The 26513-nt window shown below is 37.7% G+C and overlaps 1 protein-coding gene across 2 annotated transcripts; it reads left to right on the top strand.

Moving 5' to 3' along the window:
- The first annotated feature begins 1559 nt into the window (after positions 1 to 1559).
- LOC149005098 (uncharacterized) lies at positions 1560 to 24969 on the top strand. 2 transcript variants are annotated; one of them, XM_089169690.1, is made up of 7 exons: positions 1560 to 1731; positions 8086 to 8460; positions 9264 to 9491; positions 9585 to 9939; positions 10030 to 10157; positions 10247 to 10382; positions 24607 to 24969. In XM_089169690.1, the coding sequence occupies exons 2-7, from the start codon at positions 8117 to 8119 to the stop codon at positions 24844 to 24846; spliced, it is 1431 nt and encodes a 476-aa protein (XP_089025816.1). In that variant the 5' UTR covers positions 1560 to 1731; positions 8086 to 8116; the 3' UTR covers positions 24847 to 24969. The 2 variants fall into 2 exon arrangements, with proteins under 2 accessions (XP_089025816.1, XP_089025817.1); XM_089169691.1 differs by having other exon boundaries at positions 1560 to 1805.
- The last annotated feature ends 1544 nt before the right edge of the window (positions 24970 to 26513 follow it).

Genomic DNA, 26513 nt, shown 5'->3' with positions numbered 1-26513 from the left:
TTCAATTGAAGAAACATAAGGAAAGAAGTTTATAACAAAACCGATCATACCTGTCCAACTCAACCAAAACAAATCACAACGACAAGCAGTGAGGAATTGCTAAATCTGATTCTGCATTCCATAAACAAGTTTATGTTTATGAGCAAAAACACAATCCAAGTGGAGTCAAACCCACCACAAAATGATTTTCCAATCCAATGATCAATCAATTAATAAACTACAGGCAAACAACATTAGAGAATCCAAACAATGGTATTCGTTACTACCTAGCTCCATGATGCACTCAAGCCAAACCAGAGTAAACATTCAAGGATGACAGACTAATCTAACAATGAAAAAACCACAATGATAGCTCAAACTCACTCTTAATGGATCAAAAGCATCTCCACTAAGCAGCTGTCTACCAGTTCTTGAAAATCCAAAGAATTTATCACGAATAGCATCTAATAACCTCGCTTTCATTGTTGTTGGTGTATTGTCTCCGCTAATACTGGTGTCAACTGAATCGTGCATTACAATTTTCTTCATAAATAAACTCAAGAAAAAAAAATCGAAAGACTATAAAATGGAGAAAGCAACAATGAGAACATGGTCAGAAACACTAACCTGAGCTAGCCTCAGTAATCACTTGTTTTCTAACACTGAGTATGTGTTGTTCCAGCTTAGTCACAACATAACCATCAAAATTGAGTGGGCGGTGGTGTTGCTGGACGAGGAAGAAAGAGCATGACGGAGTGAGGTGATGAAGAAACAGCGAGAGACAAAGAGGGACGAGCAGTGCTCAGAAGGTCGACCGAGAGAGAGCGACAACGAGGGTTAGAGAGAGATAGAGCGAAGTAGCAACGAAAGACTCTTCGTCTTCAGAGGAAGTCGAGATTAGGAACACAAAATATCTGCAAAGCTTTCTCTGAAATCAGGGCCCAAAATGAAATTAGGGTGTTTTCTTCTTCAAACTGCTACTACTTCTTCTTCTTCTTCTTCTCCAAGAGCTTCTATCGATATCACGAAATGAGGTTTGGAGCTGAACAGTTTGGGTTTTGTGTTTTTCAAAAGATTTTGAAAAATCGTATATTTTGATTTCAAAATTTGTAATCGTATATAATGTTTTGGATTGTATATAAAACGTATCCCTCTCAATTGAGTCGAACTGCCCAACTTGAACCTTTGGGTTATGCTTGAACCGTTGTATATTTTGATTTTTTTAAATCGGACGGCTGACTGCACGGTCAAGCACATTAATGAGGCACTACTGAAGCAAAATTGAGGAAACAGGCACACTAAAAACTGTTTCTCGCTGAGAATCATTTCCAAACATGTCAATTGTCAATTGTAATGCTGAAAATTTACGGGATAAGTAAATTCGCCTTTCTCTAAGGGATAAATATGTCAATTGTAATGCTACGTATCTTTGTCTCGTGACTCTGGTCTCAACGGACGCTTTCGCATTACACTGTCATTCCTATTTGGCAACGAACCATTGGTCAACAAGGCGTGGCAGCAAACACGTGTACATCAACATAAATACGAAGGCATGGAATGGTTCAGAAATTTTCCTGCACGACTCACCTTGCTGTCTCTAAGAACGAGCGCGTCTTCTTATTCCTCTTTCCTTGTCATCTCATCTCACCTGAGTTACCTCACGATCGATGTTCCATTTCAACTTGGAATAACATTAATCTTTTGCCGTTTGTTTTCGGGTTTCTAGGGTTTCCTGATTTCCATTCCGCAAGGGTAAGGTTCTGAATCCGTTTTCGCAAGCTTCTGCAGATCTGTCTGCGGAAAATCTCATGTTCTTCCTTGCATTGGTATACTAATGCATGCAATTGGATTTATTGATTTAATTATCGATCTGGATTTAACCTTATAGCTAGTAAAGATAAAGTTTGTCTATTACTTTGCTTTTTATTTATGGGATCGTATACATCTTTTTGTGGCGTTGCGAATTTTGTGAAATATTTTGTAGAGCTTCGAAGTTGTAGATCTATCAAATACAGCCCCTCTGTTTACATCTTCCATTCTGTATGGTTGTTTCAATTACTGGCGGCTATTCTGAAACAAATTTCATCCGAGAAATATAACGGTAACGCATCCTAGGTTAAATTTTAGCAGTTTAGTATTAAACAGGAAGCGAATTGACCTCTGATTGTTCTGCATCTTCTGATTTATAAATCATATGTGTTATTCGTTCCTTTCTTGTGTTGATTATTAGCAACTTTCCTTGTCATATGCTACAATTTTCTGAATATTTTGGTGTACGTATGTTTTCTCATTTAGTTTAGAAACAACCTGGAAGCGAATTGACCTGTGATTGTTCTATCTCCATCTTTTTATTTGTATATCATAAGCATTTCTTGTTCATTTCCTATGTTAATTATTTGCAACTTTCCTCGTCATATACTAAAGTTCTGTGTATTTTGGTTTTACCCCTCCAAAAGGAAAGAAAATTTGTTGAGTACTTTGGTGCATTTTTGTGTTCTTATTCAAATTGAGTAAACATTTGCATATCTACTTAGACTATCGAAAGATTGTCTTGTATCAATATGTCTCACTATTCAGTGGTTCATGAGTAATCTGTCTTTTTCATCTCTGTCCTTGTTTAGTGAATCTCTGAACCAGGAACAGAGAGGAAGCTTATTACCCACAATAGAATGCAAATTTGAAATTCCTTTTTTTTGGCTTGTGGTTCATGTTCTGAACTAATCCCTGATTCTAATAACTGGTTTGGTAGCTGCTCCGCTTATGGCGTGGAAATGCTAGTCCTTATTTCCGTACCTCTTTCTCAACATAGGAAGAGCTGGGCTTAGCCCATGCTGATAGGAAGTGCTTTCGTGTTTGGATTACCTTCATGAGAGTCATGGTAATGTTGGGTCATTCCTTCTTGGAGTTGAAGCATGATAGATTCCTTTTAATTTTCTTATTAAGGTTGTAGCATGCAAGATTCTTTTTTGTTGTTAGACTTTGTTTTGTTCAAAACACTCAGTTATATATACATTGGAAATTGCATTGCCATATTGCCTCCTCTATGTTTTGAGATATTGAAAGTTTAGCTTGTTGCCTTTATACTGGGGTAATTTAATGCTTTGGATCTTTGGGGGATTTGAGGCTTGGTGATTGAGTTGGTTGCTTGGTCCAGTCATCCTTTTTTCTTACACCCCCTTCTCTTTGGAAGCAGAGCTCAACTTCAAAACTTTATTCTGTTACTGTACTTGCTTTATTTATGACTTGGTAAATAATTCCTTTCCTGGTTCTGAAGTTACATTCTGAATTCTGATTTCTGTATCCTCTTTCAAATGATATCTAATATCTAATTAATATTTCAGAATCAAATTTCAATTTTCTGATAGACTCTTGGTTTTAGTTTCCTTGTCGCTGTCATATTCTAGCCACAAGGATTTTGGCCAGCTCTGCAGAAATAATTAGCTGGACACGTGAGTCATTATTTATGTTCTCTATCTGAAATTCCGTATCTCTATCAAACCTAGACTACTACCTCATACAACTAGTAAGAATTCTGCGAAACATAATGTGGAAGCTTTCAATGTCTTAGCTGCCAGGTCCTCCGATCAGTCAGATCTGTAAAGGACTCAATTGTATGGCAGGTGTTGGTTGGTTGACCAACTAAGGCATGAGAGTAAATGATCCATTTTTTTTTTTTTTTTGGGTGCTAAAGTTTTTGAATACTGTGCACTCATAGATTAGCTTTTCTTGTTAGCTCAAAAGCTGGCCTTACTCATTTACTGTGCTTGTAGATGTGCTTGATTGCTTTAGGGTTGTAAACCAAGGGTGGTTATTTCTCTTGCATCATCATCGGTTAGAAGATTTAGCTCGTATGAATCACTATTGGTTTGGTACCAATAATAGAAGTCAGTTTAGCATCTCAATGTGCAGTAGCTTCTACATGTACTTTTTCCAATGCATTAGCTCTCTAGCCTCAAAATTTCACTCTTAAGGCCGATTGCTTGCTTTCTAAAAAAGACGCTAGCCCATGTATCCATTTTGTGTCTTTCTTTATTAGTCAACTTCTTTCTGGTTGATTTCATCAACCAAAGAGCATCTCTAGCTGCCTTATACTGAAATGGCTTTCTAAGGGCTAAAATAACCTCTGATTTTATGTTGTTTCTTGGTAAAGTTGACTGCACTAGATGCAAGCCAGCATTGGCTAGTGTCAGAAAATTTATTGTTATTGCACTTATCTCATGTATCTAATTTTTGCTACCAACCGTTGCACTTGACGTACTATTCACTGTTATTCTACTCTTTAAGAGCAGATGATGTGTCAGCTCTTGAACGAATTTGTAGAAGTACTTTTTTTGGATGAATAATTTGTCAACGTTGTCTTGAGCTCAACACCCCTCCTCCTTATACGTGGACTTTGATGCTGATGTCTTTAATTCTTTAATTAGCAGTGTGTAAGCTACTCTGATGATGCTCACCTCTTTGAGCTCAACTCTTTATTTCTCATTCTTTAGTATCTTGCTGTTTCTTCTGCTTCTGAGATAACATCTCCACCAGCTAGTAGTGCACCCCTCCGAGCGTGGAAAGCTTGAAAGTTCAATTTTTTTATTATGGGGATCAGGGGGGTCTGAGAAAGAGAAATCAAGATTGAGAGGCCAGCAATGTCGGTTGGAGGTTGTTAATATGTATACTAGAATTGGCATGGAAGGAATCTGATGTAACCAGGGTTGGGCCCAAAACTCAGACCCAAAGAAGCCAATGTAAAGCTGACTGAATCTCCCTCAGGCATTTTGGTCAATATGGGTCTAGATTGAATCCCCTCGATCCAAGGGTTATGGATCTAATTTTATTTTTTTTATTTGGGTTAGTAAATTGTGAGTTATAAAGAGTCCATTTCCATTATAAGTTAGTTGTGGATAAGATGAGATTCCTTATCCAAGAGGGTTTTTTTCTTTTAGGAGTTCGTTTTGAGTAAGAGTCATCTTTATTAGCAGATTCCAAGTCTAGGGTTGAGGTGTTTAAGTAATTAGATTCCATTTTGAGTGTTTAGGTCAAGATTTGTGGGATCCTTATCTTTTAGGGAATCCCAATGCAAGTCAGAGTCTCTATTGGGGCTATAAATAGCCTATTCAGTCAATGTAAAATTGAGTTGAGTCAAGTGAAAATTTTGAATTGAAGAAAGGCTTTGAGAGAAGTTATGGGGGCCCAAAGTGGGAGATCTGTGGCTGGTTATGCCAGTGTTTTCTGTAAAATTTGAACTTCTTCATCTCCCTCATGCTCAGCAGCAACTTAACTACAATCTTCCCTCCAAGTAAGAACAGCCCTACCCCTTCGCCTAGCAACCGTAGCCTCTTCCCCCCTTTTCCCTTCTTCCTGCAATAGCAGCAGCCCCTCCCCTGGTTAGTTCCACATCCCCAGCCCTTTTAGACCCCTTTCTCTGATGTAACCAGCCAAGGACAGCCCAAGAAATGCCGAAAGAGGGCCCAGACCCACCCACGTTTTGTGGCAAGTCCAGGGGGGCCGAACCAACAAAAGGGCATTTTGTCATTTTCCACCCATGGATTGAGTCCTAAGTAGTTGGAATTAATCCAGTTTTTTAGAATACTTTTTTCTGTTTTCCCGTTTTATTTGGAGTCTCAGTTTGAAAGTTATGTGAGATTTTTAGTTTGAGTTGGAGTTAGTTTGTCTGATTTGGTCAAGTTAGTTGTTTGAGTACTTGTTTAGCAAATAATTGAAGGAAGTTGGTTTTCTTAGAAGAGTCAAGTAGGAGTCTAGTTCCTTGCTATGAATACCAGTCGAGTCTTGTAAGTAATTCAGTTTTGATTGATGAATGAAATTATGATTTGAGAAATAGACTTGAGAGAAGCTGTGGGATCCGAGGGGTGACCTGCAGCTGGGTATTTGGTATTGTCTCTGCGATTTTGAGTTCTTCTTCCCCTTCAACTTCAGCAGCCGGTTAATTTGGGTTTTCCCAAGTAAGTACAGCCCTTACCCATTCCCCCTCATGGCAACTGTAGCCTTCTCCCCTTTCCCTTCCTCTTCCTGGGATAGCAGCACCCCTCCCCTCTGTTTGACCTACCTTCCCCAGCCCCTTTGACCCCATTCCCCTAGGATTGCACCAGGCTTTAAGACATTCCCCTACAGCTACCTTCCGAAAATGGCCTTATTTTCCCAACCCAGAAATTTTCTGCACTTTTTCTTCTTCCTTGGAAGAATTCTACAGAAGTCTTGAAACCCGCTGAAACCCAAATTTAGCAAAACTAGACTTCCTTAAACCCTTTAAAACACTTGACTCTAGTTCTGAACTCGTAAAACCAGCACTGCAGACCCCTAACATACCCTGAGCGAAACCTATCAACCTTAAATTGAGTTTCATTTCAATTTTGAATTTGAAATTTTGAATTACAGCAACTGTTAGACCTAATCCTCTGTTACAGCAAGGTTACTTTAGCCCTGGAATCCTCTACAGCCTCTGAAACACCCTTCCCCTTTTGCTGGAAAATCCTAGGCATCCTAAGAATCCAGGGAAATTACCATATTACCCCTAACCCTAGATTTGGAGTTACATCATCCTTCTTCCCTTAGGATCGCCCAAGCCTTTGAATATAATCCCACAAAATCTTCCCCCATTCAGCCTATTTTCCCTAAACCTAGAATTTCTTGCACTTCATCTTCTTCCTTAAGAAGAAATTCTGCAGATTTCTAAGGACATCTGAAGCCCTAAATTAGACATTCAGACCTTCTTAGAACATCTGAACCATTAAACCCCCTCTCTGAGTTACAAACCAGCAGAGACAGATCCTACCCCCACCCTCACCAAAGCCTACTCTAACCCTAATTTGACTTTAGATTTGAATTTCAAATCTGGAAATTCAAATTAAAGTAAATCTCAGACCTTGATTCTCAGCTACGGCACGGTTATCTGAAGCCCTAGAAGGTCCTAAGACCCCTGAAACACCCATCCCTTTCACTGGAATTCCTGGGCAACTCCAAAATCTAGGGAAATTCCCAGAATACCCTAGCCCTAGATACGCTCAATGTATGAATTGGGGAAAGGGATGCAACCTGGTTCTTTCTGAAATCGGTGGAAACGATTGAAAGCTATACTGACCAAGTTACATAATCGTTGTCGGACCCGTTCAATTTAGGGTCTTCTTAGTTATTGGTATCTCCTTCATCAATATCCTCTTCAGTGGCTAGCCTGCCTTTACATATACAATTTTTTCACTTGACCTGTCTGCCCATAATATATAGGCTGATAGTTGTTAACTAAAAAATTCCTGGTTTCTTGAAATTTGTGCTGTTTTACATTTCAAGTTTTGTTTCCAGATTTATATTTCTATCCAGAGTCTATGATACAATTTATTTGGTCTAAGCCATTTTCTTTTCACTAAATGTTCTTGCATTCCCCACTGATTTACTGACTAAGAGATTTCCCCAGATATCATATTTTCCTTCACAAATAGAGGATTCGACTAGCCACTTTTTTTTTTTTAAAATAAAAAAAATCGTATCAGAGCCCTTAATATTCTGATATTTGAATATCCTAAAATCTTCTTTTCATAGTTTGGTGCTATTCTGGGAGTTATCTGGTATTTTAAACCCTATCCAGTAGGTAATTTAGATTCCCTAATAGTTGGATTGGACTATGTAGTCTGAGGAATTAACAAAATGTCCTGACTTTGTGATTTAGTTGACCACGTTTTCTATATTCCATCTCATATTTCTTTTATTGGCTGTTTAATGTTTAATTTAGTGCTTCCCTCCTTAGATTTAACAAGTAGATTGATTTTTTCTCAAAATCTTCTTCTGGCAAGTTGATTTACTTTTTATTTGCGCTGAATTGCTTTTGTGCTATTCTCTTTGCTATTTAAATTTATTTTGGTCTTATTTATTATTATTTGAAATTGGGGGGATTCCTACTTTTGCATCCATTATATTCCTGATTTCCTTTTTCTTTCATGAACATTAATGATAATCATCACCATGATTTTGTCAACATTTGAATTGTCATTGTTATCAAGTTCTTATTGTTTTCTCATTCAATTTTTTGCCTTAATAACTTCTTTTTTTTTGGCTGAATTGATGCCTGCTGCTAAGTTCTGACCATTAGTCGATTTCTGATTGCAGGCGGGGACGGTTATAGTTTGATAAGCTAAAAATGGGAGGAGGATTCAGGGTTCTTCATCTTGTCAGACCATTCTTGTCATTTCTGCCAGAAGTGCAAAGTGCAGACAGGAAGGTTCCATTCAGAGAGAAAGTTATATACACTGTAATCTCCCTTTTCATTTTCCTGGTCTGTAGTCAACTTCCTCTATATGGGATACACTCCACGACAGGAGCAGATCCATTTTACTGGATGCGGGTTATTCTCGCTTCAAATCGTGGGACAGTAATGGAGCTTGGTATTACTCCCATTGTGACATCTGGACTGGTGATGCAACTTTTAGCTGGGTCAAAGATCATTGAAGTGGACAACAGTGTCCGTGAAGATCGGGCACTCCTGTAAGTATTTTTAGCTCTCTTTTCTGAATAACTTGTGAGTCTTCTGGTAGTGCTGCTTTAGTTTGTGAACTGGGGTTCTTAATAATCATTATCAGCTTTCCTATGTTGGGTTTAAATTTGCCATTTCATAGGTGTTTGCTTATAATGACTTGGACATATTTCAATCTTAATTGTGAAAACAGTAAGGGATCTTGCTTGAGATTTCCATATGCTTTATGAAGATACCTTGGGAGTCTGTCAAGTTGTTTGAACTTTGGACAAATTGTTGGGTTAAAATTTGCCATTTCATATGTGTTTACTTATAATGACTTCGACATTTTTCAATCTTAATTGTGAAAACAGTAAGGAATCTTGCTCGAGATTTCCATATGCTTTATGAAGATACCTTGGGAGTCTGTCAAGTTTGAACTTTGGACAAATTGTTGGGTTAAAATTTGCCATTTCGTAGGTGTTTGCTTATAATGACTTGGTCATATTTCAATCTTAATTGTGAAAACAGTAAGGAATCTTGCTCAAGATTTCCATATGCTTTATGTAGATACCTTGGGAGTTCGTCAAATCATATGAACTTTGGACAAACTCATTATTTTGTTGTTTGACTTGTTTGTTTGCACCATATTGCACCTTAAACTTTTTTGCTTTACTGCATTGCCCTTGCTTAAAGTTATTTGCCACTCATATCATCTATTGCAAGTATTATGGCATGCAGGTGGAAGAGGCACTTTTCAGTTTTCCCATCTACTACCCTTTTTGGGTTTTGCCATACTATACTTCATCTAATGGTTCCATTGATTTCTTTTTAGAAATGGTGCTCAGAAGCTGTTGGGCATACTCATTGCTGTTGGTGAGGCGGTTGCATATGTTTTGTCTGGGATGTATGGTAGTGTCAGCCAACTTGGAGTAGGCAATGCAATTCTAATAATTATCCAGCTTTGCTTTGCGGGTATCATAGTGATATGCTTGGATGAACTTCTCCAGAAAGGTTATGGACTGGGATCGGGTATTTCCCTATTTATAGCAACAAATATCTGGTAAGCTGTTCATTATTGTTTAGGGTCTTCATTGCGATATATCTTTGTAGGTTAAGAGTATCTTAAATAGAGTTTCCTTGTTTCTTACTGCAGTGAAAACATAATTTGGAAAGCATTCAGTCCAACTACCATCAATAGTGGGCGTGGAGCTGAATTTGAAGGTGCTGTAATTGCATTATTCCATCTCCTTATAACTCGTACAGACAAGGTTCGTGCTCTTCGTGAGGCATTCTACCGGCAGAACCTACCGAATGTGACGAATTTGCTTGCTACAGTCTTGATCTTCCTAATTGTTATCTATTTCCAAGGGTTCCGTATTGTTTTGCCTGTGAGGTCGAAGAATGCCCGTGGCCAACAAGGCTCATATCCAATCAAACTTTTCTACACCTCAAACATGCCAATTATACTGCAATCTGCCCTTGTTTCCAACCTTTACTTTATCTCTCAGGTGCCAAAGTTTTCTATTTGATATTTGAATGATAAAGCTTTAACTTTTCTTAATGTATTATAAAGTCTAATATTAATTGCATTGGTGCAGTTGCTATACAGGAGGTACAGTGGAAATTTCCTTGTGAATCTACTTGGTAAGTGGAAGGAGTCGGAGTACTCTGGCGGCCAGTTTATCCCTGTTGGCGGTATTGCATACTATATAACTGCACCATCAAGGTGATCTAAATCATTTAATTAATATTCTGTTTCTTTGATTGTTTATGGATGCTGGTTATTTAACTTGGCCTTTTGTTATCTCTTTTCAGCTTGGCTGATATGGCAGCCAACCCCTTCCATGCTTTGTTCTATATTGTGTTTATGCTTACAGCTTGTGCTCTTTTCTCAAAAACTTGGATTGAAGTCTCTGGATCCTCTGCCCGAGATGTAGCCAAGCAGTTGAAGGTAATATCTTGCCCCTGATCCTCTTTGTTATTGTTTTCTCATCTATGTTTCCTACTTAAAAAGCTATTCAGGAACTCAGTTGGATTTTTGAGCCAACTTGCTCCATTGCTTTGGTTTAATACCAAATCATTGCTTAAAGGGAAAATTTTCTTGATGTATGGTATTATAAAAAAGATGTCATAAGGTTATTTAAAAAATGTTTTACACTAATAGAGTTTTAATGGGAAAATTTCTCCATCTCCCCTTTACTTACTCTATTTACTTTACTCTGTTTACTGTTACTCCCCTCTCAAAAGTTTCACTTTTGATTTGCCCAAAAAGGTGAACTTTTACCTCTCCTTCTCCCTTAATATTTAAAAAGCCAAATTACCCTTTGTTTTAACCTTTTTATCGGTTATTTTGATTTTTTAATTGCCTTTTGTTATTCTTTTTCTCCCTTTTCTCCCTCGTTGTAGGAATATATATAATACCTGAATGTATTTCTTAATTTTTTATATTTTTTTCTTTCTTCCTCTTTTATAATTTTTTTAAATCTTTTTCTTTCTCCCACTTTTATAACAGTCCATTAAATATGTAGATGTATTTTTTTTCCTTACTCCACCTTTTATCAAAATCTATTAGCATGATTAGATGTATTTTTTTAATTCCTCTCCTTCTTTTATAAGAATCCCTCAGAAGGAAAATTGAAAATATAAACTAAAAGGGCAAATTACATATAGACCCTTGTGTTTGCAATCAATTGCATTTACTACCCAAAATAAAAAAAATCAATTACAAATGCCCCTTATTGCTTTAGGAGAGCTGTCCATTTATAGCTTTCAATTCTTAACAGTAGGGGGCATTTGTAATTGATTTTTTTTCACAAGGTAGTAGATGTAATTGATTGCAAGCATAGGGTTTATATGTAATTTGCCCAAACTAAAAATAGAAAACTTCTATTAAAAAGGGGGGGGGGGGGAAAACTAAAAACAAACCTAATCACATAAAATGGATTCTTATACATGTTAGAAGATCCACTCTCGAGCGAGATCTCGCTACCCTGAAAAAACCGAGATCTCGGTCGTGATGTGAGTTTTTTTTTGTGTCAACTTGGTGGCCCATCTTGGTGGGTTTTGGGGTTTTAGTTGGGCTGAAATATGGTATTTAATTTATTTAAGGCCTTTTGAATACACTAATGGCCTTAGATTCGTGAGAAAAAAATATAACCCTAAGTATGTCTTCCAAGTCAACCTTATGTGTGAAATATGAATGTTGCAGGATTGGTGAATGCAAGGTTAGACAATATGTAATGTAGAACATCTTAGGCATATAAATGAAAAGCTAGTGTATCAGCTATCAAACACATTAAAAAACTCAAATGTCTTCAAAATCTTACAACCATTAGAAGTTAAAAAACTTAAATGTCTTAAAATTTTACAATCATTAGAAGTTTAAGTAAGTTATTATCCATAAGTTCACAAGAGTACAAGACAATCATGGAATGAGATCAAATCATAAAAATCTAATAAATATCCTTAGCTCCAGTACTAACTCCAGACTCTCCAGCATCAGCTCCACCACTAGCTCTAGCACAAGGATCACAAGCTCTAGTAGCACCATGACCACGACGTATACCGGAAGCTGCACACGTTGGCTCTCCATCTTTATGAGGTGGGCTACCATATATTCCCTCACAGGAGTAGGGATAACACAGCTCATGGGTGTATCATAATGCCCACCAACCAAGTGTTGCTCAAATTGGTGTTTTCTTCCATAAAGGGCTCTTTCGTAGTAGTTGCATGTGATCCTTTGGCCCTGTGCATCCGTGGGGATACCGTGTTGGCACACAACATCATTGTCCTCCATGCCTACAAATAGAAATGTAAACCCACATATTCAGTTGGAATCAATGGTAAGGACTTAAGTACTAAATTTGTTGTACACAAGTAACACAACTGCACTTGTAAAAATATAAAGTTTGAATATTCAAACTTGATGACTGGTTTATTGGTTGGTATCACTCAACATTGTCCATTAATTGATGTTAAATGGTGGCCACATATGGCTCCCAAGTCAACTCATCACTGTAGCATGTCATATATTATTTTATGTGGCTCCGATATGTCTCAATGTCAGAATATTGGAGGAATAACACTCTGGGGGTAACCATCAGTTATGAGTGGGTGAAAAAGCCATTACTATTCTTGCTATTCGTCTTTCTTGTTGAATATATGTGTAGGGGTTTCTAAACTATTTAGTCAATAGCCCACCTTGACTCCTATATGTGTACACTCCTGGTGCAAGGTCTTGAGGAATAACATGATCTCCATAAGAAGAGTACCTAGTGTAATAAGACTCCGACGATTGCCGACTCTACTGTTGTGAACCACTTTGACTATGATCTTTGCTCATGCTCCACTTTAATTCAAGATCCTGCATGCTCACATAATCATTCCTTTGTCCCCGGCTCGATCTTCCTACTCCTAGTATAAGTTTGGGTGCCAGGGTACCGTGGCCCATATCCTGTGTCTCATGTGCAAAGTGGATTGGACGTGGTGGAGGTACCCGCTTTGTTGACTAGCTTGACTTCCACCAGTAACACCAATGACGACACCACCGGCTTGACTGCTTCCATGACTTGAAGGCTGACTTGGTCCACTTGGACTTGGAGGGATGGTTTCATTGGCATCATCTGAACTCCCACTACTAGACCTCTGCTGTATCAAGTCGACTAGGTGGCTCCACAAATGGTACGCTCAGTCTTGCTGCTGCAGCTACCACAACCTTACCCTCATCAAAAGACATGTGCTCAACCACAACATCTGGGCCCATAGCAGTAGCAACAGTAGGATCTGGCTACCCTCTTGGCCCATCCAGCACTGGGTCACCCCGATCCATAACCCACTGATATATGACATCCTCCTCCTCATCCTTTGCGGGGGCTCGTGGAATATTTCAGTCAACTCGATCGGGTTCAGAGTGTCATCATCCATAACATCTTTGTATGTGCTTTACTCTCAACCTCCTGTTTGTAATGCACATTCACTAAGTCCTTGAGCCTCTTACTCCACAATTTGTTTCGTACCTTACTATGGATGAGTGAGAAGGTGCTTCAGTTCCTGTCGCAAGTATAGGATGAACAAGTCTACGAGACGACCTTAATTTTTCTATCCCTCAAATTTGGCACACTAGCTCCATATAGCAGCCACTAGTCAGCTGCATAACAAAATATAAAAATGCATTAGGCAAGTAAATCTTAATACTTAGTACTTATATCACTTATAGGTTAGTCTTGTACACTTACCACTTATAGTAATAGACTACTTATAAGGATCAATTTTATGCTTAGTTGTAACTGTAGGAGGCTTTCCAAAACTCCCAGAGGCATCCCTGAACTCCCTGATCTGTACATTAATTTTTCACTTTTCACCTCTCCATTAGTTTCCCCCTGCATGACGAGACCTTGCACAAGCTTCTCCACCACGTCTTGCACCACATTCATCAACTTGACATCAAGCCCCAAACTATTCTTGTAGTGGTACTATGGATATAAAAAAATTGGTTAGCGACCTAGTTGTTTTACTTGTTTATAACAGTGTAAAGCAAAATTCACTACAAAAACTTAAAGACTTAAAATGACTCACCAGCCAAGTGCAAAGGATGCATCAAGTACATCTCCCATCTATCATCAATGATCCTTGAGTAGGATTTGTAGGAGCCAGGGGCAGCAACTCTAACCAACTCCTTCATTCGCTGGAGGGAAGCATATATGTGGGGCAATGTGGGCTTCTTGTCCACATCCACCATCCTCAAGACAAACATGATAGGCTTTAAAATGCCCATTGTCCTATTCATCTGCCTTTAGAAGAAATCATTAGCAATGGTTCGTTGGACTGCTATTGCATTAGGATGGCCAGATCCAGGCCAACTAAACCACTCCTCACTTGCAAACATGTGCCATAGACCCACCACTTTCTTTTGGAAGCTTTTCAGAGCCATAGTTGGTGGCAAATCTAATCAATCCAGGTCTGACTAAATCACCTTTACAGTGGTTCCTCATCATCTTCAGCACATAACCATGGGTTATATACTTACCCTTTTCACCCTCTCAACCACACCTTCCTCTTCCCTAACTCGTTCAACATGAGATCAATTGAGCATGCTGCACATGGTGTCCAAAAGAGGTTGATCCTGCTGCTCTTCTTCTTCATCAGCATTTCACCAGCTTTCTTGAAGTTAGCGTCGTTATCCATGGCAATTTGGATAACGTTGTTTAACCCTACCTCGAGGACCACCTGCCTAAGAAGTTTGTGAAGGTAGTTAGCATCTTTCACTTTATCTGATGCATCCATTGACTTAAGGAAGGTTGTCTTTCCATTGCAGTTCACTATGAAATTAATGATGTATTGTTTAGTAGGACCAATCCATCCATCAGCCATTATAGTAACACCGTATGTTGCCTATCGTTCCTTTAATCAACCAATGTATTCCCTCCACCTCCTCCTTTACCTTTGGTAATTATTTATTTTTATTTCCCAGGCTGTTGGGCCTTTAACACCTACACCTACCTTAGCAACTACATTGATCATTCCCTCATAGTATGGTGTGTTGGCCACATTGGCTGCAATGTTGTTGTAAAGCATGAATTTGCTAATTGCCAACCTAGCTTCCTCCTCCCTAGTGCCTTCTTACCTCTAGCAAACATATATGGGATGTTTGAAGAGGGTGGGGTCTTGGTCAAATGTGTCATCCCAATATGTAGTCTTCCTCCTCCTCTGGGTCCTCTCACTTCCCCCACACTTCCCTAAAAACTATGTCTAGGTGGCATGGGTGACCCTGACCTTAAGCCACCTGCTCCTCTTGTCTATTCATACTGCTTCACATTCTCAAAATGTAAGGACTGTTTGCTAGCTTCCACTGCAACATTCATCTGTCTTCATTCGGACTGTGACTCAATACCCATAGTCCTCCTCATCTCATCATTGTTGTTTGACTCCTCAAAATCAACAAAAGGTCTTTGTAGCATTGCATCCTTAAACTTGCTGCCCTTTCATTTCTCCCTCCTTTTAACTTTGCTGCAATTGCTTTTTGTACTTTATAAGGAACCTTGGCACACTTGGCAACATCTTTGTAGCCACCAGCCAAGTGTTGCTTCAATTTGGTTGAACCAACAGAATTCAAGGTCTTGAGGTTGTATCAGGATTTTTTCTTGTTGGCAATCAATGGCTCCCCATGTTGCCAATCAATGTTCTGAGCCTCACTGCCAGTGCCACTCCCACTAGTTGCCATTTAAGCTACAACACTAAAATACATACATGTATGTTTCCATATACCCATAGTCCTCCTCATCTTCTCTTCGTTGTCTGACTTCTCATTAACATTAACAAAAGGTCTCCGTAACATTGCATCCTCAAATTTCCTTTGCTTTTGTGCCCTTTCATCCTTTCTTTGTCTCCCTTCTTTTAAACTTGCTGCAATTGCTTGTTGCACTTCATTAGGAATCTTGGCATACTTGGCAACATCTTTATAGCGACCAGCCAAGTGTTGTTTCAAATCTAGTTGAACTACCAGAATTCAAGGTCTTGAGGTTGCATCAGGAATTTTTATTGTCGGTAGTCAATGGCTCCTCATGTTGCCAAGCAATGTCCTTAGCCTCACTACTAGTGCCGCTCTCACTAGTTGTCATTTAAGCTACAACACTCAAATAAATACATGTATGCTCCTATAGTCCTATATAATAATTAAAATAATTTTTACGTAATTAAAAAGATGTAAAAATAATTTATAAAACAATAAAACACACTTTGTTTTAAGGTGACATAGATGCAATGCTCAAATAGATATGTTTGTATTTTTAAACTAAACATATCATAAACATCATTTAAAAAAAAAAAGATAAATTTTCAATAAAATAATATTTTATTTAATTATTTAAATCTGAAATTAAAAAAATACAGCTAACATGAAAATCAAAATATGACTATATGGGGTTGTAGCCCTCTCACTGTATTCCAGCATAAGTTAGAATCACACTCATATCATAAGTATTTTTTTTTAATATTTTTTAATTTTAAATTTGTAGAAATTAGATATTTTTTACTATACGAAAATTCAAAATTAAATTAATATCAGAAAATTTAATTCTTTTCCCATGAAAGTGTAGATTTGCACTAGTAGATCAACATACATTTACATCACGTGCATACACTTGTTGTACAACATGATATTTGAAAATTTCAAATTTTGGGCAAGAATCTTACCTTTGTTGAAGATGAAGCTGAAATGAGCTTGAATGTTGTTAACTTGAAGCTGTAGCTGTGCTAAAGGTACTTAGAAGTTGAAATTCAGTAGAATCCTCAAAAAAAATCCCGTCGAAACTCAACTTTTCGGCAAGATGGGCGAAATAGCATTGAGAGAGGCAAAAGAGGAGCGAGAGAGAGGCGAGATATGCCTATCTTGTATGAGATTGGGGCTTTTAAAACCCCTTGAACCAGCTGGTCGGACCAAAATAGGGGAGATCTCTCCATCTTGCGAGATATAGGAGCAAGATCTCGAGGTGAGATGTGGAATCTCTCTGGTCTCTCCTCCCATCTTGTCTTGCTAAGTGAAAAAACCAAGATATCCGAATCTTATACAATTTTCTTATAGTGAAGGAAAAAAGGTTGAAAATTTTGATAAAAAAGGAAAGCAATTGCGTTAATTAACTAAAGGGACAAAAATAGAGGGTAATTTGGTCATTATAAAATATAAGGTGAGAAGGAAAGGTAGGATTTCACTTTTTTGGGGGGAATCAAAGGTGAAACTTTTGAGAGGGAGTAAGAGTAAATAGAGAGCAAGTACAGGGGAGAGAGAAATTTTCCCTTTTTTAGTTTTTGAATTGATTTACCTGGTACTATTTTAATGCCTATGATTCCCGCCCAACAAAAATTTTGGCCAAAACTACAAAAATTATCCTTTAGAGTCCCCGCCCCTTTCTTTTTTCCTAATAATTTACTCCTAAAATTTAGTTTACCATTTCTCATTTTTTAAAATTTTTTTCTTAAAATAATTTTTACTCCTACAATGGAGCTACCAATCTCAAACTTTTTAGTAACCTTTTTCTTTTCTCTTAAATCAATTTGGATTTTTCACAATGTCTTTGTTATCCATTATATTTTATTTTTTCCCCTTTTTTTTAGGAGTTAGTTATTAAAGAAAATTTTAATACCATGAGGATTGGTAACTAAAAGTGTTGTACATTATTAATTTTTTTAAAAAAGTTTTAGGATTATACGAGTAAATTATCAAAAAGATGAAAGATTTTAAAAAATATGAGGAATGATAACTAAATTATAGGAGTAAAATAAATAAAAAAAAAGAAATTAGAAAGAACAATTTTGGCATTTTGTCCAAATCTTTTTTGGGCAGGAATGTGAGGCATTACAATAAGTATTCAGTATATCTTTTAAAAGTTGAAATTCATTAGTGTAAAACTTGTTTTAAACTTATCTATTATATCTTTGTTAAATCCGGCAGATCCATGGCAGGGAAGTTTTTCCTTGTTTAAGTTTACATTCCCTAGTGTTCTTTTTGTACTGGTTAATTCGTTCAAATTTTTGTTGACTCTCAATTTGTTGTCTTACTGTAGCATTAATTTTTTTTTTTGATAGTAAAACATCAAAAGATATATTAAGATGGATAGTTACATAGTCCGTTCATACGGCAGTTTGTGGCTGCCATAGTAGCTATCCAACTAGAAGTTTTTCTAAGTGGGGGGGGGATTTAAACATAGTAACATTAGCTTTAATACAAGCTGATAAATGTAGCAAAATGGGGATAAGATTAATAGGCCAATTTTGAATTTTTAGTGAGGAAAAATTTGAAATATGCCTTCATCACTGCACCATATTTTCTCTAGTTGAACTCCTTCGTAAGTAGCAAAATGGACTCCATGCTGTATTCCATAGATAATAGCCTGTAATTTTGTTCCTTTGTTGAGAAACCCTTTGTTAACGTACTATATTTTTCCATCCAAAATTACCTCCACACTCCCAAGCTGCTTTGTCTAGATCTGTGTTATGTACCCGTACATATAATAGTATTGGTGAGTGCATGAGTTTCAGATTATCAAATATGCATAGATTGGCAATATCATGCAGAGACTCCTGTGGTTCTTGGTTCTTGGTGTGTGCTGAGGGTGAGAGTTTTAATTCCATCACCCAGTTTGAGAGGGAGTGTAGAACTCTCTCGGGTTTTGGTGGTTGGTGTGTGAAATGGTTGTATTTCTTTCCTTCCACATGGGGTAACAAGTGATGATGAAAGTTGACATTAGCCATATCCTCAATGTATGATTTAACCTCTAGTCCATTATCATGGAATTACACAGATCTAGAATGGAATTAGATGTCAAGTTTTCCATTATGAGACCTAAAAGTCCAGCAGCCCATATCCGTTTGGTCCAATCACAAGAAATGAATAGGTGCCTGATTGTTTAGTTTCCGTTGCCAGAGAGTCTACATTCTGGGGATATTGACTTCCAGACTTCCACTTGGAGAGAGTGGTATTAAGTGGTAGCCTTGCATTGAGTAGGCGCAAGAGGAAAGATTTAAAATTTGGATGCATTGGTAGTTTTCAAAATAATTTTCACCAGCAGCTGTTGCAGATGAAGCCAGGGTTAGGCCTAAGATATGACAAAGCCTTTGCAGATTTTGCTGATAAGATTCCATTAGGGGAAACAATAGATGTCCAGTGATCCTTAGAAGTAGATTAGGGTACTTGAGGCATGATTGAGATATGACGAGGGTACTCCCTGTTTCTGAATTGTGCAAATTGGATTACTTGTTCCACAATTGCAATTGGTGGGCCATGGTCCATCCCGTGGATCACCAACCAAGTGGATTGTTGATGAAGAAACCCAAGGGTCAGATCAGAAAGATGTATTTCTTCCATTTTCACTTTTTTGAAAACCATTTGTTGTAGTATAGGGAATAAGTTGCAGATACTGTTCCAGGTCCATGATCCCTTCTTTTTCCTTACTTATGGATCGAAAGGTGAGGAGCGAGGAAAGTACCTTGCTTTCAAGACCGTATACCCATAGTGATTCATCTTCGGTGAGCATTCGCCACACCTGCTTGAGAAGCAAAGCAAAATTGATGTCTTCAATTTTTTAAACCCTAAACCTCCTTCCTCTTTAAGCCTACAACATCGATTCCAAGAGACAGGGTTGGCTGTTTTTTCTTAGTTGGATTTCCCAGTGAAAACCTTTGGCCCAATTCAATTTGTTTGCAAATAATTGGGAATTGGAAGCACTACATATGATAGACTGTGGTTGGAGGACAAATTTGATCAAGATTTTCCTTCCTGCAAAAGAATGGTTAGAAGCTTTCCACAATGCCTTCTTAGCTGTCATTCTGTTGAGAATGACCTGAAGATTCTTTGTTTTGGCTCTTCTGTGGAACGAGTTTGCCACCAGGTTAATTGCATCTTTCTTCATTCCACTTATTCCCATCAAAGACAACAACACTTACCTTTTGTGGATCGGTACATTCCTACTAAATGTAGCTCCACTTTTTGCAAGTTAATTTCCTGTCCTATCAAATCAGAAAACAATTCCATCGCTGCCTTAATTGTGAGGTATCTTCAGTTTCTGCTCTACAAAAGAGGAAGGTATCATCTAAAAAGAAAAGATGTGAGTTTCTGGCACTCTTCTTGCCATGGTAAAAAATTCAAGGGAAACTCAAGTTTTGACCGGGTGAAAATGGGAAACTTAGGTGGAAACTTGGGAAATTTCAAGGAAACCAAGAACTTTTTTGTATAAGTTTCGACATCAAGTTTCAACAAGTTTTAAAGAGGTGAGATCCTGTATTTAAGCTAATTAGAGTATAAAGAATACATTTGTTGTATTTTGCTAAAAAAATCAATGTAGATATGTCATTCAATGTACATAACATCAATGTAGAGTTGTCCAAAAAGTACATTATAAACTTAATTACTTAAGCTCATAACATTCAATATATAATTTCTAACTTCAAAATAGTTGACAATAAAAGGAAAATACAACTTAGTGTTAAGAGGAGTGCCAAGAGTGGATTCATCTTGTGAGTTGAGTAGTACTATGCCTGTAACATCCTCTCCTCCAACCAACGAACATTGACATCCCATGACATTTTATGCCTATGGTTGTCAAGTTAATCGACAACTGTAACTTTATGAGTCTGGTCATCAATATGCTTAAGATAACCAACCTGAGGAAATACACACTTTGGATAGGGAAGTCCTGATGGAGGGGGTATTTGTCGTGGTATTTGGGGAAACATGAAATAAACAAAAAAATTGAAAATTTGGGAAAGCTACAAAATTTACAGGAAAAAGTCCCAAGTTTCCACGAAATTTGGGAATTTTTTTCCGACATGACCCAAGTTGGTCCCACGAAATTTGGGTTTTTTTCTCCCTGAACCAAGTTTCAACAAGTTTCGAAGTTTCAACAAGTTTCGGGGTTTCAATGAAATTTTAACAGTTTCGATCGAAACTGAGGACTTTTTTTCGGTCCTCATGAGTTTCGTTTCGCATTTTCCAAAATGAGAAATTTCGGTGGAAATTTCGCAAGTTTCGATGGAATTTTGTTCTATGCTTCTTGCAATCTTGATCCCGTGAAAGAGATTGAGATGCCGATATTCAGTTAACAATCTTGAGAAAACCTTCATGTCAGAAAGAGGTAGGGGCTTAAGGGACAACCTTGCCTGAGCCCTTGCATTCTTGAGAACCAAAGGTACATGATCCCATTAAGTTTGATTGAGAATGATGACAAGGCTATTAAGGAATGCACCATTTGAGTCCAATGACTATCAAAACCCCAAAACTGCATCAGTTTGGTTAGGACACCCCATTTTACCTTGTTATATGCTTTTGACATGTCCAATTTTAGTGCCATCTAGCTAGTTTTCCCTCTTGTCTTTCCCATAGAGTGGAAGATTTCATGTGCAACCATAATGTTATCTGTTATCTGGAGGTTTGGCACAAACACCCCTTGGGAAGGAGAGAACATTGGTAAGAATTGGCCTCAGTCTTCTAGCCAAGATTTTTGCTAGAATTTTATAGGTCACATTGCACAGACTGATGGGTTTGTAATTTGACATAGAAGTGGGCTGGTCCTTTTTGGGGATAAAGTAGAGCAAAGTAATTGGTGCCATGAGGTAGTAAGGGTTAATAAAGAACATGGGTACGAACTTGATCACATCACCCTTTATTAAATCCCAATTCTTCTGGCAAAAGAAAACATTAAATTCATCAAAACCCGGTGCTTTGTGTGGAACTAGGGAGAACTATTTGTTTGATTTCATTGGGTGATGGAATTGATGAGATTCCCTTAAGAGCCCCCCGATCAGATAGAGGTGGATGTAGGCTTTCAACAAAATCAGGCTCTAGAGGGTTGGAAGAGGAGTAGAGATTTTGCATGAAATTCATAGACACTTTTGCAATGTCATGGGGTTGGATAAGAGTGGTTCCGTTAGCCTTAGTTATCAAGATACAAGAATCCGTTCTTAAAAGGACTCCAATAATTTTGACAAATTATATGGCACCCACTATTTTCTGGGAGAAACTAGTGTACTACCCACTATTATCTCCGAAATTACATAGCACCCACATGCATAGTTACAAGTTACCCACAATTAAACTCTACTGTTAAATGGGTAGTAAAATTTCCTAAATGCCCTTTGCTGCCCATACCCAACCTCAAGGCGGATGAAGGGATTTTTCCTTCCCCATCATCTTCCTATCCCTCGCCGGAACCTGCTCACCACCACTGGAAACCACCCACCATCGCCGTTGCTGACTATACCCCCTCCCTGCCGGCAACAACAACACCCCCCCATTTCTCTCTCTCTCTCTCTCTCCTCTCTTTTCAACTTCTAGTTACTCCCGCATGCTGCTCTGATCCAGTATGGCTTTGTTTTCAGTTGTTTCCCTTTCCTTGAAATTCTTGCTTCTTGTTTCCCTCATTCATGTCTTCTCTGCCGTTGAAAGAAGAGAGAAGAAGCCGCTGTCCTTTGATCTCAACCGTCCTCCTCTCTACTGACCATATTTGTAAAATGCAAATTTATGGTTGAATCACTAGGACCATTGGCGCTTTGTCGTACTCACTTGAGATTTTGTTTAACTGTTGTTACCTTTGTAAGTTAGATCTAATCTGGTTCCTATTCTGTACAGTAACAACAAATTGTAAATTTGGAATTGATAAGGAACTGATTCCTGGTGGGAATGGATTAAAAGATAGAAACATGGCAAGCAGGTGTTCAAAGAAGATGGTTGTGGAGGGCAAGTAGGTTGGTGGTCGGTGAAGATGGTCGGACATGGAGGGTTTTTTTTTGGTTTTCTCTGAAACTCTTTTCAATCCACACTAATGGAGAACGCTTTTACCCACAAACTAAAAGAACATCATCCATTCCTTAACCCCCAGAAGGAAAAAGGAAATTATCTATACAAAAAGAAATCATTTACAAGTCTCTGTCAAGATGAACCAATGAGTGTAAAGATATAGCATTCTGAAGAGTATTTGCTCAATCTTTTGATTGCGTCAAAGCCCAATCAAGCCATCAATGCGCAAATCAGATTCTTGGATCTTGAACACGAAAACTGCGCAACAAACCAAAAGAATCGCCGGAAATTCTGTGAAAGAACTTGGTGCACCCAAATGACAGTGACCTTAAACATTTCCAATGCACCATTAATCAGGATGAGTGATAAGGCAGTCATCAATGGTGAAATTCGAAATGGTGTGGTTAGTCACAAGGATGTCCTGGAACAGGGTGGTGAGACAATAACCAATTGGAAACCTGTGAAGATCGGAAAATGTGTTCTTGAGGAACAATATGGTGGAGGATAATTGATGGATCAAAGTCACGAGTCAGCAATGTGGCGCCTTGAATGACATTGTCGGTAGGGATGAAGAAAGTTGCAGTCATGGGGAAGGTAGATGGATCAGCCCAACTTAGATTTGTTTGGATTTTGATATTGTAAATGCTATACATTTGCTTCTGGTTTTGATGAGAGAGAGATGGGGGTGGGCTGTGGTCACTGGTAGTGGGGGTGGGTGCGGGCGGTTTCTGGTGGTGGTAAGCAATTTCTGTCAAAGGATAGGAAGAAGATGGGGGAAGGGCACCTAGGGATTGGGTATGGGCAAAAAAGGGCATTTAGGTAATTTACTACTGATTTAACAGCTGAGTTTAACTGTGGGTAGCTTGTAATTATGCATGTGGGTGCCATGTAATTTTGGAGATAATAGTGGGTGGTCACTAGTTTCACCCAAATAATAGTGGGTGCCGTGTAATTTTCTCAATAATTTTTATTTCAGTGTCTTCCATAACACCGCAATGCTGAAGTTCTCAACTCTAATTTGCCCAATAACCATCATCAGAATGGTGAACAAAATAAAAAAGGACTTATTTCTGTTGTTCCTCATTTTAATTTTCCTATGTGGTCATTCCTGCTTTATATTGATCTTAGGATCCCAATCTTGTGTCTATTCGTTTTGTATAAGCCCATAATAGACATACTTTCTGCTCCTGCAGAACGGAAGGCAATGATTTCATTGTTCATGTCATATTCTTTCATGGAAAGATCTCTGTAGACTCCTACACTATGACAGCTCTATGCATGTTGTGCATTCTGGAATTTTATCGGGCCATGAGTTGTCTGTTCATTTTCCTATTGTTTGTCATCAACAGGTGGCCAAAAAAAAATGAAGAAGTGTTTCTCTTGTTTATTTGGATGCTGGGAGAAAATAACGCTACTGATCCTTGGTGTAGCCTCATTTTTTGTATGGTTAACCCCGTATTTATGGTATTTCGGTTATTTAAGTCGAGAGATGTACACTATCTGTGATACTGCCTTTTGTTGACATTTAGTTGTGACATGAAATTGTTTGATGGAAAACACATGCATCTGAGTTTTTTGAATCCTGCTCACATGAAGAAGAAATTTTTAACCCATATGGTTGGATTCTTGACATGTTTTTAGTAAATTAGCTAAAATGATGATTAATGGTGTTAAGTTCTATTTTAATTAATTTACTAAAAAAGATCTTGTTTTGAGATTGCTTTGAGATTGTACGCATGTCAAGAATTCAATGATGTGGGTTGGAAAATTTCCTACCCATGTGAGTAGAGGATTGGGACTTAGTTTATTTGATGGGATGGCAAACAGGATATGGTTTTGAACCCTTATTAATGGATTACTCCATTTGACATTCTTTGTACTGATTCTGCAGGAGCAACAAATGGTAATGCCCGGTCATCGGGAGTCAAATTTGCAGAAGGAATTGAACCGCTACATACCCACAGCTGCTGCCTTTGGGGGCATGTGCATTGGTGCGTTGACAGTGTTGGCTGACTTCATGGGAGCAATTGGGTCAGGCACTGGAATTCTGCTTGCTGTCACGATCATATATCAATATTTTGAGACCTTTGAGAAGGAGAGAGCCAGCGAACTGGGCTTCTTTGGACTTTGAGCCTGCCTGCTGACGGTGGTTTCATTTTATAGAATGGTTCTTGAGGATAGTGGTGCGAGTTAGCTCCCTAGCAGTTTTGGTGAGCTGAGAGATGTAAGTAGATCTGACATGCTTGGTTAAAGATGCAAATCAAGATCCTAGGGTAGTTGTTGAGCTGTAGTTTTCCTTTTCCCCCTCTTTCTGCGCCCTTGTCATGTGGACTAAGAACATGGTGGATTAACACTAAGATACACGCACTTTGTTGCAATACAAGTTCCTTTTTCTTTTTATGAGAAAGACACAATTCATTAAGAAAACTTGTGCTAACATTGTCTCTCAAGATCGTAGTCTTGCGACCCTAACCTCAGATTCTTTTTCCAAGTTACTGTTGGCAAAGAAAATTTAGATATACATGTTCATTACAAAACTTCGCATTTTATTCAGATAGCTGGGAGATCTGAAGTAATAAATGAAATTTAGTATAAGGGTCACTGTTTGGTTGGTTTTCGAAGTATCTGATACCAAAAGGACAGCTCTTTAATAACAAAACAATTTGGTATTCCGGTCATTGACGCATTCTGAAGTTGAAGTCTCTGGTAAAATGCAATTGTCAAAAAATTTAGTTGTTGCGTGTAGTTCGTCTTCCATTGCTAGATGGTCAAAGGAATTCCTCCCTTTTGCACTCTGCAATCACGAGGGCATTGTTAGGGAATGTCTTCCAATTTGGAGATGTTGGAATGTCGATTTCTTAGGGCACGTTTCGTAATAGGTCAAGAAACTGTTTTGGGTGTTCTATCATTTTTGGAGTATGGAAAAATCACTAAAATGCGTTTAACAAGTAAGATTAGATTGTTCTACTATTCTCTGGAAATGAATCGGTTCAACTTTCATTTTTTAGAAGATTTTTTGCAAAACAATTTTGACATATTTTGTCATTCTTAAAATAAAAAGGTAACTTGCATTGGAAATGTAAGTGATTAGACTCGACTTAAATTTTCTTCATGCTAAAAAATGAAGAATGTATATTAAAGATAAGGAAGAAAATTATGACAAGATGAATCAGATTTTTTCATTGAGTTATATGCATTACATATTTACTGTAAAAATAAAATCTTATATAATAATAGAAAGATCAGAGTCTACAAGAAAATGCAATATATGATTCTTGCACATAATAAGATGATCTTGATATAGAATAATGGATCGTCATAATTTTTAGTTAAATATGGAAATGTGGATCCACATGATTGCATGATGAGTTGACTAAGATTTTCATTTGGAAGTTATATATTTTGATATGATCTCTTTGAGAGTGATGGACATCCACAATTAATATTACTTATAACACTCCCTCTTGAATGTCTATTTAATAGATGATGTCTTTGTTAAAACCTTATTAAGAAAAAACTCTGAGAAAAAATCTTAGTTAAGGAAAAACATAGTATACATATCTAAAATAATACGTATTGCTAGTTGTCTTATTAAAAATTTACCAAGAAAATCCAGTGGAATAAAATCCTGGTGAAGGAAAAAAGAGTCCAATACATTTTTTACTTTTCCTGATACAAAATGATTTGAGTATTTTTGAGTATGCATATCCCAATTTCATATATCAACTTTTCAAAATTTGAAGTAGACAATGCCTCGATAAGTAAATCTGTCAAATTATCATTTAAACGAATTTGTTG

This window comes from Hakea prostrata, chromosome 9 (assembly GCF_041222555.1).
Source record: "Hakea prostrata isolate BN-2017 chromosome 9, UWA_Hpros_2, whole genome shotgun sequence".
Taxonomy (NCBI): domain Eukaryota; kingdom Viridiplantae; phylum Streptophyta; class Magnoliopsida; order Proteales; family Proteaceae; genus Hakea; species Hakea prostrata.
Note: the sequence above shows the minus strand (reverse complement) of the source record. Positions and strands in the feature narration are given on the sequence as shown.